The 13053-nt window shown below is 40.3% G+C and overlaps 1 protein-coding gene across 1 annotated transcript in view; it reads left to right on the top strand.

Annotated features, from left to right (window-relative positions):
* TICAM2 (TIR domain containing adaptor molecule 2) overlaps positions 1-4732 on the top strand; it is a 30540-nt gene extending 25808 nt beyond the window's left edge. Inside the window, exon 2 of the mRNA XM_023731953.1 lies at positions 733-4732. Coding sequence (XP_023587721.1) covers positions 792-1475 — 684 coding nt within the window. The 5' untranslated portion in view covers positions 733-791 and the 3' untranslated portion in view covers positions 1476-4732. The remainder of the gene's footprint in view (positions 1-732) is intronic.
* The last annotated feature ends 8321 nt before the right edge of the window (positions 4733-13053 follow it).

Raw genomic sequence — 13053 nt, forward strand, 5'->3', positions numbered from 1 at the left:
CCACCCAAACCACACTGCCTGACCCCAAACAAATGAACAAACAAGCTCTGAACTAGCGACTCCTGGATATCATCTCATTTGACATTTCAGATCTCTTTATGCTGAGTCAGTAGAGCTGCTGCTAGCCATCTCTGAGATACTGGTATGCTGTTTTGTATTTGCATTTGCTACAAAAATAAATTTTGTATCTATTTGAATGTTTGGTTTCTTTAGTTCCCCTTTCTAGTCTACACAATCATTAGATAATGGAGAAATTGGATTTAAATGTCACACAGAAGAAGTATGATGGTACATTTTCACCAAAATACCAAAATATTTTTAATTTGGAGGTTTATAGTGTTAATATAATAACATTTAAAATTTCCAAATATCTCCTGTTATATTAAACTGGACCCGTTATTTAACTGACCCTCGACTGCCTGTGGTAGCCCTTGTGAGGCTCACAAAGGACAAGTAATTTACTTTTCCAGTGATCTATTTGGCATTTCTTTCTTAGGACCTACATATTATACTGTGTTTGAATATTTTCAGGTTGAATGAAAATTTCCATTTTTAATGTCTTTTGTTTGACTTTCATGATGCAAAATATAAGTAACAAAACATTTCAACTATTTTTACATGTACAATTGACATTAACTACATTTACCATGTTGTACAACAATCGCCATTCATTTTATTTAATGTTTGGATTAAATTTACAATATTCATTTGCTTTGTTACTTCTTTTTTTAGAATGAAAAGAAATGCCGAGGAATAAGTAAAGCTCTTCTCTTCCGACTTCAGTATTTATAATGGGTATTGGGAAGTCTAAAACAGATCACTACCCTCTTTCTTTCTCTTTGGGCAAAAGCCACAGTGTGAAGACAAGACCAAGACATCATGAATCAGAGTCCAAGAAATCAGAAAAACTCTCCCTGAATGATCAGGCTGAACATAGCAATATAACAGAAGAGCCAGCAGGAGAGCAGGAGCACGTGGAAGAAATACCTGAAGAGGAAGCAGAAGAAGAAGAAGTGTTCTTCAAATTTGTGATACTGCATGCGGAAAGCGACATAAATGAAGCCCTCAGGGTCCAGAATCTGCTACAAGATGACTTTGGTATCAAACCTGGAATAATCTTTGCTGAGATGCCATGTGGCAGACAGCATTTACAGAATTTAGATGATGCTGTAAATGGGTCTGCATGGACAATCTTATTATTGACGGAAAACTTTTTGAGAGATACCTGGTGTAAGTTCCAGTTCTATTCATCCCTGATGAACTCTGTCAACAGGCAGCACAAATACAACTCTGTTATACCCATGCGGCCCCTGAGCAATCCCCTTCCCCGAGAAAGGACTCCCTTTGCTCTGCGAACCATCAATGCCCTAGAGGAAGGAAGTCGTGGCTTTCATACTCAAGTAGAAAGAATTTTTCAGGAGTCTGTGTATAAGACACAACAAACTATATGGAGAGAGACAAGAAATATAGCCTAAAGGCAATTTATTGACTGAGACAAAATGCAGAACACATGGCTGGCTCTTGTAAAATAAATGACTTGGCTTCACTTGAGAAAGCAATTTCAAGGAAATTTTTAAATAAAAGAGAGCCTTATTCTTACAGAAACTAATGGCACAAAGGACAGAAATTTCTGCAGGACAACCTATGGAAAAGTAGTACTTTTTTAACTATATTTTTTATTTTTGGAGAAAATAGATATAACAAAACATACACCCGTTCAAAAATTTCTATATGCACAGATCAGTGCCATTGGTTACATTCTTCACATTGTATCACCATTCTCACTATCTCTACCCATATTGTTTCACTATCATTAACTTTTACTCTCTTTGCCGTTTAAAGTTCTCATCTGTATTTTAGCATTACTGTTGTCAGTTTGCTCTTACATAGATAATTCTTTAAGAGTACAATGTTCAAGGCTGACGTTTTTTAACTGAGCTAAACTGTTGTTTTGTTTACAGATGACTTCATGGGATATTTTTGGTTCAAGGTTTACAGATTATTTCAGGACAATATGTTCAGGGGTTTCCCCAGTTTCAGTGGATGCAGTAAGTCTGGTTTCCATAAGAATTTGATGTTCTGTTCCACATTTTTCCTCCTTTTGATCAGGATCCATCTATTGGGTTCTTGAACAAAATGTTTAGTAATGGTAACTGGGCACCAATCATTTCTTGTGCTCTCATGGCAAAGGAGGTAGTAATTCATGAAGGCAATTAGATCTGCAGTCCATTTCTTTCTCCAATTCCTGGTTCCCCATCTTCTACTGCTCCAGGCAAATAGAGACCAATTATTGTAGCTGGGGTGGCTTCTGGCTTTTAAGATTCCAGGCACTGTGGAAATGTAGTACTTTTTGATGATTTGATAAACTCAAGACTGTCAGAGTTTCAAGAACTTTTATGGTTTTCCTAGTTTGTGGATGTGACAAAGGGTATTCTCAATTTATATTTCTTGTATTGAACCCTGGACAAAAACATTTGTGATAGGCATTTTAAAAATGCTTCCATTTTCTGAATTTTGTTCTTCTCAAAGGACACAGATGAAAATGGCCCAAGAGATCTTACCACCTTCTGTCTAGAGGCACTTCTTACAAATGTTATCGTAAAGCATTCCCATTATTGTCACCAAGAAATATGGATTGCAGGAAAAGAAGATTTAGAACGTTGAGTGCTGATATATGTGAAGTAGAAGTAGGGATGAGCATGGTGGGAGTTTTTAAAAGAATGTAGTCAAAAATGTTTCCTTTCTGCTGGAATTTGCACATTTGGAGGCAATGCCCACCATTGATTAGCAGCCCATTTGATAGCATGGTGGTTAGAGACTCCATGGAGTGGTGTTGAGATGTCCCCTGAAGCCTGGAGTGCTCCAACTTAGTCGCTGTAACTAGGGCTTTATTTGCAGAGCTTCTGAAAGATGTATGATTGGGTATGATTGGCCAGATGTTCTCCATTAAAATCAATAACCTCTCCATCACAGCCTTTAAAAAGTATCTCTCACACACACAGTGCTCTACCCAGGAAATATTTTTTGTCTGGGTGTTCAGAGTAGCTGGATAGGTAGTATGTTTTGTGGAGTATTTTTTAAAGACTTTGGATGGTTGTAGGAGATGTATTTTATCACCTCCTCTAGTGCCTCAGACTGTAATAAGCCAGAGAGACCCCAAACAGAACTATCCTCCCCCACCCCCACTCCTGCTGTCTGTCTGATATTGAGGGAACAATATCAAGCACAAATTGGGGACAGGTGGAGTGTGAGTCACATTATGTCATAACTGGAATAACACCCCACGGGGAGTCAGGAGACCTGGTTCTAATCCAAACTGCCATGGAGGATGAGTGTGACTGTGGGCAAGCCAGTTTCCTTCCTTTATCAGTGAAATGAAAGGGTTGGATTGATGGATCTAAGAGCCTTTGTCCTCCCACAGAATGTGAAAAACTAGAAACCAGAAAAGGGTCAGGTAGGAAAGATAGCATTTTATAATGTGACATATAGTAAAATAATTGCAGGAGGCTTTATATATACTTATAATTAAAGAATAGTTTTATATGTTTACAGCTTAATTGATTTTAAGTCCAGTCTATTATACTTTTCTAGTGACAGAAAAGAATTATAATACATGTTTACTCAGGGTTTTTAAAATACTTTTTTATAGAGACCTTTGAATGAAGACATTCTGCCTAATTTTTCTTTCTCCTTATCCCTTCTCTTTATCCGCAACGGGTTTGGTTTTGAGCCCTGGTAGTGCAGTGGTTAAGAGCTACAGATGTTAACCAAAAGGTCGGCAGTTTGAATCCACCAGCCGCTCTTTGGAAACCGTATAGGGCAGTTCTGTTCTGTCCTGCAGCGTCACTATGAGTCGGAATCAGCTTGACGGCAGCAGGGTCTGATTATGGGGTCTGGTCACACAAAGAGCCATGAGTCAAAATGTTCCATGAGGAATACTTTCCAATAACCCTACAAGTCAAACCTCCGACTGTATTAGTACTTATTAAAGGAGATTGTTTTCATTGCACGGTGACATTTTCTTGACCTAAAGTCTCTATCATAGTGTCTTACTACTCATTTTTCTTTTTCAGTTTTAAATAATAAGTATTCTTTTTTTTTGCCATAATGTTTCTTATATCTCAAATTTCATGTACTAATGAAACATTAACCACCCACTCTTCATTCCTGCCAAACTTGGAGCAATTGATGATGGATGGTATTTGTAAAATAAATGTTTTTATTCTTTACCTTTGACTAAACTTGATTTCTAACTCCAGTGAAGATTAGTAGATCACCAGGCCTTTCTTCTTAGTTCCGAAGCTCCGCTGAAACCTATTCAGCATCATAGCAACACGCAAGCTTTCACTGACAGATGAGTGGTGGCATGAGGCGCACTGGCCAGAAATCGAATCTGGGTCTCCTGCATGGAAGGCGAGAATCTTACCACTGCCTGGTTTCCAATGAAGATTATGGAAAAGTGTTTTGAAAAGAAGGATCAACCTGTACTCCTTCATAGAGCATCAGGCACAATGTCTCATCTGATTTAGAATTCAGTATTTTTTTTAATGAAGAAACTGAATAATGCTGAATAACTATATGTTGCAATTAACAGTTGTAACAAGGTATTATCAAAATAGTGAAACAAGATGGAAAGAGGTAAAGGTGTGGGCTTAATGCTGTGTTGTGTGTGTGTGTATGTATGTCCACATATATAGATCTAGATACATAAACATGGGGAAATGTGCCACAAGCTGAGGAGTTTCCATGTTGAGTACTCTGTGGGCATTAATGCCCATCTGAAGCTACACACAGAAGAATCTGAGTTATGCCTTATGTATTGGTTAGAATGCTTTCAGCTGTAAGAAACAAATCCAATGCCACGTGGCCTAAACGACAAGGTAAATTTGTTATCTAATTGAACAGGTCACCCAAGGTATGGTGGCACCCAGGTTTTCGCATCTTCTTGCTCTGCCATCCTTGGTGTTTCAGTTGAGTGCCCCTCAGAGTTGTACCATGGCTGCTACAATATGGGCCCCACATATAGACACGACAGTGTCCAGCATAACATGCTGGTAATGGTCTGCCCAGTGGATAAAAAATATTTTTATCTTTGCATTATTTAAAATTGTTGATACATGGTGATAATAAAAAGCCAGCTTATAGTCTGACTTATAGTGGGTTTTATTATTATTTTTAAATTCTCTCCACCTGCACTCAGGGTGGACTTCTTCCACTGAAACCTCCCTGCCCAGTGCCACTGCTGTGGAGTCAGACTTCAAAACCAAACCAAACCAAAACAAAAATCAATTGCCATTGAGTCAATTCCAATTCGTGATGACTGTCTTAGTTATCTAGTGCTGCTATAACAGAAATACCACAAGTGGATGGCTTTAACAAAGAGAAATTTGTTCTCTCAGAGTCTATGAGGCTAGAAGTCCGAATTCAGGGCGCCAGCTCCAGAGGAAGGTTTTCTCTCTCTCTCGGCTCTAGAGGAAGTTCCTTATCATCAATCTTCCCCTGGACTAGGAGCTTCTCAGTTCAGGAACCCCAGGTCCAAAGGATGCGGTCTGCTCCTGGCACAGCTTTCTTGGTGGTATGAGGTCTCCCTGTCTCTCTGCTTGCGTCTCTATTTTATATCTCAAAAGAGATTGGCTTAAGACACAGTCTAATCTTGTAGATTGTGTCCTGCCTCATTAACTTCCAGTAATCCCATCGCATTAACATCATAGAGATAGGATTTACAACACATAAGAAAATCACATCAGATGACAAAATGGTGGACAATCACACAATACTGGGAATCATGGCCTAGCCAAGTTGACACACATTTTGGGGGGACACAATTCAATCCATAACAGTGACCCATGTGTATCAGAGTAGAACTGCTCTCTATAGGGTTTCAGTGGCTGTGATCTTTCAGAAGTAGATCACCAGGCCTTTTACCTGAGGCGCCGCTGGGTAGATCTGAGCTATTGAGTGCTTAACCATTTGCACCACCCAGGGTTCATGGAGTCAGAGTACCTGGTTTTAAATCCCAGCTCTGTCCTCTATAATTTGATCTTAAGCAAGACACTTAAACCTTTCTGTGTCTCAGTGTTCTCATCTAAAAATAAAGATAATAATAGTAATACCTCCCTGAAAATGTTACTGTGAGAATTAAATGAGATAATACATGTGAAGCACTCAAATAGTGCCTCACACATAGTTGCCATTATTGCTACCTGCACACATTTAATCTGCAACATGAGTTGGGGGAGAGGGCAAATAGGAATTTATAACTACTCACAGTCCCATTCTAGGAAACTTGCAACTCTTTGGAGGAAATAGATTTTAAACAAAGGAAAAGAAAGATGTTGGGCCTCATTTTCAGTCTCACATTGCCCAGCCTTACACAGTCCAGTTCCTACCAGGGCACTGAAGGGTGAGAGGGGCCCCTGATCAGCAAGAGATGCGTGAGCTGTGATGGTGGGTGTGGGTATGTGGGGAGCCAGTGGCAGGGAGGATGCAAGAGCATGGCCCTGGGACTCTAACAAGAAATTGGTCATAAACTAGAAAACAGGAATGCGGAGTCTAAGTTCAGGGGAATGGCTCCCATGTGGATGCCTTCAGCTGTGTTTTGTTGCTCTATACACTCAGAAGCAGTGGATTCTTATCTTGATTTTGTGTACATTTGATTTTGAAGGTTGAAAATCCATTAACTCAGCCCTTTCTGGGGCTCAGCATTCTCAGATAATTTTGCCTCATCTGGGAATATAGGCTGGATGAAGTTCAGTTAGAAGGCACCCCCTGGAGGGAGGATGGGTGGGGCACAATGAGATAAAAATTAATCTGTTTTCTCCTTTCTTTCCTTGGTTTCTACCCTAAGTTCTACGGCTTGCTTGCACAGAGGTTAATCTTTTCCGGTACAAGTTAGGGCTGTTTTCCACTTCAGCCTGTCATCGTTCGTCTGTGCAGATCCGAAGTCATTAGCTGGGCCTTGGGGTGGGCAAAACCTCCTTTAGGCCTCAGGCCTCACTGTGTAGGGTGTGACACAACTAATTACAGAGAAGAGTCCCCTCTGTATTCTCATCCTCTACAGCTCATCCCTAAATGACAAGCCTGGTTGCTGATTGTGGGGATTATTTCAAAGCCTGAAAAAGCTCAAACATCTCAGGGTAGTGAATACTAAATTCATACATAGACAAAACTTTGCCAAGCCATCTCTCTGCTCACAGAGGACCCTGTAAGAAAGAGGTCAAAGCAGAAAAGCCACTTTCACAGGCTCATTGTGGGAAAATCTGAGTTGGGGCCCCAATTGCCAAGGATTTAGGGGCTGTCAGTATAAATATCCAACTTAGCAGAGTCGTTTCAGTGCAGGGCAAGAAACCACGTGTCATACTTCACTGTTGAGTAAGGCTGTTTCCCACTTTAGGTAAAGCTTGTTGACATATGGCCAAGGTGGGGTTGGCCCGCAGCTTGTAAGGAGCTGTTTCTATGACTGTGTTGCTGGTGAGGTGGGAGTTAGTGTGTTTGCCCTGGGAAGACAGCACTGTGTCTGTGCCTTTCCTCCTCTTCACAGCCTCACATTGGCCAGTCTTATGGCACCTGCTGGGTGCTGCAGAACATGAATGCACCCTTTGTATTTGCAGGGTGGTCTGAGGGGCAAGGAGGAAATCGCAGATAGGTGTCAAGCACTTCATGAAATGAAACACAGCATCTGAAAACTGATGTTGTCCAGCCAGTGACTTAAAGGACTAACTAATATAGGAGTTACAGATGGTAAATGTTGTTGTCCATAAATCTAATGTTCCTTATGAGATTCAAGTAGAAAACTTATTAGATTTTGAACATTAGTCGCTGGATAAGACAATATCCTTATATAAATTTTTATTCTAGATCATATTTGGCAATCCTTACTATCAATTAAAACATGGTTTGAGTTAGGGTAGGTAGTACTTTAAAGTGCCATTAATTAAAAACTCAGATTATGAAAATTATTTCCCCAAAACTCACTAAATTAACTTGGGGTGGTGGGGGGGAAGACAAATGCTCTTTCTTCTCCTTTGCCAGCGGACTCACTCTCACAACTGTTTACTCCAACATCTATACTTGTTCACATTTCTCTTCCTTTCTGGCATAAGCAAGAATTGTTCTGGAGGAAAATAACTCCTGTATTTGAGATAGTGCTCCTCCCATTCTTGTCAAATATGAGTTAGTTCTGAGTCATTTTACTCTGAGGTGAATAAATAGTAGTGCTTTTATTAGCAAATAACAGTAACCATGCATGCAGCTTCACGAGCTAATAAGGAATGTTCTTTTGAGCTCCTTACTCAAACAACAGGTTTTAGGCCAAGGAATCTCTACTAACCAGCTCCTCCCAGGGGATTTCCATTTATACATTGAACAGGACACATAACCAGCTTTAGACTTCTTAACTATATTTATTAATAAAACAGTACCACATGAAAATGCCCTGAAATTATATTGTGGTGATGGTTACACACTCTGTGAATGTACTAAAAACCATTGAATTCTATGCTTCAATGGGTAATTTTGGTTTATAAATTATGTCTCAGTAATGAAAGATCCTTTAAAAAAAAGTAAAAAACAAAACAAAAAAAAAAAACCCACTAACAACAGAACACTATCATAGCAACCACTTTGGAATGCAATTTGGCAATGCTGAAGATGGGCACATCTTGTGAATCCCTAGAGATACTTTCCCGTACATACTCGAAAAGGCATGTGTGAGGAGGGTGTTTATTGCCATAGTCTTTTGTAATACTGAAAAACAGGAACCAACCTAAACGTCCATCAATAGGAGAATGCATAAATATGGTATGTTCATACAATCAAATATTATAGAGCATTTAAAATTACTAACTAGATCAACATGGATAAATTTCAAAAACAATGCTGGGGGGAGCAAATATGGACACTATGGAATAATATGGACAATTTGATACCATTTATATAAAGCTTAAAAACATATAAGGCAATACTATATTTTTAATGGATACTTACGTAGGTGATGCTCTATTATTTTCCATATTTTTCTGCATGTTTGAAACATTTCATGATCAGTTTTTCAGCTAGCACGCACTTGTAGCTGTGTTAAGTGCTGTAGAGATTCCTTACATGTGCAATGATTTTAGGAATGAAAAAATTAAGAAGACTGTCAACAGATAAATCAGTTAGAGACAAATATATGCTGATAATAATAGGTCTCGTTTTTGAGCACCTACTGTGTCACACAGTTAACTTACATTATCTTCAATATTCCCCAAAATTCTATAGCCATTCCTACATGGTAGGTCTTATCATGCCCAATTTTAGTCCCAGGAAACTGAAGCTGGAGACATATGTAATTTTCTTGAGATGATGGGCTCACAGATGATGAAGTCATTGGAATATCCAGTGGTCTGGCTCTAAAGCCTGGTGGGTCTTGGGCTCCATGATACTGCTTCTCAGTGGATCAGTCTGCTTTTCCCGTGGTGGAGAATCTTAGAAGAGGTTGTATGAAGAGAAAACCACAACAATTTCTAGGTGAGAACAAGATAAGTCATGGCGAGGCTACCCTTTTCTTAGTCTTCTTTGCTCAGTATGAATAACTTAGGAATGGGAATCAGGAGATTTGTTTCCTAATCCTACTGTGCTGCTCTCTAGCACATCAGTTAACTTTTCCAGTCTGCATTCTTCTCCTCCAGAAGGTTCAGTGTTGCAGTAGCTGATTTCTAACATTTTTTCTAGCTGTATAATTATTTCTGAGCTCTAAGAACAAAGATCTCTACCAGTTCTAAAATGCTTTCCTTTTTGTTGTGTTTTCTTCACTTCAACTTTTGAATGAGTATCACTCAGCACTTCTCTTTTACAAATTCCATACCCTTTGGAAGTGTCTAATTTTATAAACACAATGCTCTTCCAGTATAGCCTATCAGTGTCTAGAGCAAAAGGAGAATGGCAGTGCCATTTAGCTCTGAATAAGAACTCCAATGTGCTTGGCATAGTAATTTAGAGTTGCTTAGGATTTCTGTTCTGCTTTGCTTTGTTTTGCTTGCTTTCTTTGCTCATGTTAGATGATAAATACATTTAAGGGAAAGCTGCTTTGATTAAGAGAGAGGAATCAAAATGAGAGGAGACAAGATAAATGAGAATAGTGTTTATTTCAGGAAAATTAGTGTTGCAAAGCTCCTGGATACATATAAATATGTATTTTTCTGTGTTTTCTGAATGAAAAGGTTGTTCAGCAATGTATGACACACTGACTAAAGGAAACAAATATAGACATCCACATATACTCTGATCTGTGTATTTCAGAAAGAGGTGACTCCAGAAAAAATTATTTTTCATGCTTTGATCATTGTATATATAAAATTACTGTCATAGAAAATGCCATATGTTTTGACAAGAGTGCAGTTCTGCCATCACTGATTGGGTAATTTAAGGCAAATTAGTTAACCTTTCCATGCTTCATGTCTTAGGCTGGGTTCTCTAGAGAAGCAAAACCAGTAAAGCACATAAATATATATAGAGAGACATTTATATCAAGGAAATGGCTCATGTGGTTGTAGAGGCTGGAATGTCCCAAGTCCGTGGGTTAGGATAGAGGCTTCTCCTGATTCACGTAGCCACAGGGGCTGTTGAACCCAAGATCGGCAGGTGAGAGAGCAGGGCTCTTGCTTACAGGCTGCAAAGATTGATGAATCCCAAGATCAGCAGGCAAGACTGCTGGTAAGCTGCTAGCTCAAGTCCCAAGAACTGGAGGTCAGATGAACAGGAGCGAGCTGGAGGATCCAGCACAAGTAAAAAACCCACGAGCCTTGCCAGAATGTCCACTTATATTTGATGCAGGCCACACCCCCAAGGAAACTCCCTTTCAACTGATTGGCTACTCACAGCAGATTCCATCATGGAGGTGATCATAACATCATAGGACTGCCAAACCACTTAGAATCATGGTCCAGCCAAGGTGACACACAACCTTAACCATTACACTTCACTTGCCTCATCTGTAAAATGGAAATCATAGTAATGACTGCCTCTTAGAGCTGTAAAAAGTAAATGAGTTAATACTGGTAAAGTGCCTGAGACAGAGGGACTAAGGTATTCCAGGAAGTCACATTCATCCTGATCTTGCCCATTGTTTATGGCTGACTGCTACGGAATTAGATGCAGTTCATAATAGTGACCTTAGTTTTTCTTTGCCTTCCAGACCGTATGGGTTTAGTTTCCTTTGATAAGTTTGCCTAAAGCCAAGGAACAATCCATCTGCCACTTAAAAAATAATAGATTCATTGCTTTTAACTTAAGAAAAAAATACTGTGGGGAGGAGCCAACATGGCACGCTAGACAGACACATCATGCCATCCCTTTGCAGCAAAGACCCGACAAACTAAGTAAACAGATACAAACGTCAATCCTGAAACCCTAAGCATCAAATGAAGGGAAAAAGAACTAGATCAAACACCTAATGGAAGAAGAAACTGAAGGAAAACAGAGAAAGAGGAGAAATTCAGAGTGGAGGTCCCCTGCCAAATAACATGACATAGCTAGAGGGCTACAGGCCTGCTGCCAGGCAGAGTCTGCCCTGCCCCCACCCACTGGCTCCTGCAGGGCCATTTTTTCTCCTTCCTTCCTTTTCTTTCTCCCTCTCACCTAGCCCCGTATGCCACACTTACCCCTTCCCCACAGGCCACACCGAGCTTCTTGGCTACAGAGCTACCAGCTTGCCATCACCCCAGGTCTGCCCTGCCCTCACCTGCCACCTCTTGCCACTGTTTTTTCTTTTTCCACTTTCTTCCTTTTCTGTCTCCCTCCCATGTAACCCTGTACATCACTTCTTCCCCTTCCCGCCAGGCTTTACCACACCAACACGGGTAGAGAGCTACCAGCCCACCACTTTCTACCTCCCACTTAACCCCATACACCACCTCCCCACCTTCCCACCAGCCTCCAGGTCCACCTAGCCCCTACCTGCTGGCTACCTTTTTCTTTCTCTCTCTTTTCTTTCTTCCCCCCATCTAGACCCGTATGCCAACCCCTTCATCCTGCCGGCCCTCACACTATCACTGTGGCTAGTGTCCCCACCTCAGGCCTGCCACTTGCACTGGGCCTGCACTATCCCTCCCCTCCTGCCACTTGACCAGCTGCTGAACAGAGGGAAGTGAGCCTGTACCACTCCCTGTCCAGTACATCTGCCTATCTGGTAAGGGGCTGCGAATGCTCCCACACTACTGGACCAACATTAGGAGGTAGATAGTGCCCACCCAGTCCACTCTCAGCCACTTCGCTAAACCAGTGTACAGCGAAATGAGCTCACCCTGCCTACTGCTGCCCTGCCCACCCAGACAAGGTGGTGAGAGTTATTGTGCCCACAGATGAACAAGTAACAAAGCACACCTGGTCCACCCACCTGACATATCAAAACAAAACAAAAAAGCAGGATGAAATGAACATAGAATCAGTAAATAAAGAAAATAATACCTTAACGCCTCAGAGACAGCAGGTAGTATCAAAACATAAAAAATCAGGACGAGATGGCTCCAGCAAGTGATGAAATAAAGAATCAGATGACATTCCAGTAGACAAAAAGGCAGTGGAACTACCTAATATGGAATTCAAAAGACTAATATTTAGGGCTTTCAAAGAGATTAGGAAAGTGATCAAGGAAAACACAGACAAAAACAAGGAGAAAATAGACAAAACCATGGACAACACAGACAAAACCAATGAGAACATAGCCAAAATCAAGGAAAACACAGAAAAAGGAAAGGATGAATTGAGGAAAAGAATACCAGAACAAAATGTCAAAATAAATAGACAATTAGAAATCATACAAAAACAGCAACTGGAAATCCAAAAGATAAACAACAAAATTTCAGAAAAGGACAACTCAATAGGTTTTAGTAGCAAATTTGAAACAATGGAAGACAGTATCAGCGAGATTGAAGACAAATCTATGGACATCAGTTTATTTGAGGAAAAAAGAGAGAAAGAATGAAGAAAATCTAAGAATTATGTGGGACAAAATCAAGAGCAAAAATTTGCATGTGATCAGAGCTTCAGAACAGGGGGACAAAATGGAAAGCACAG

The sequence above is a fragment of the Trichechus manatus genome, unplaced genomic scaffold (genome assembly GCF_000243295.1).
Source record: "Trichechus manatus latirostris isolate Lorelei unplaced genomic scaffold, TriManLat1.0 scaffold00047, whole genome shotgun sequence".
NCBI classification, from domain to species: Eukaryota; Metazoa; Chordata; class Mammalia; order Sirenia; family Trichechidae; genus Trichechus; species Trichechus manatus.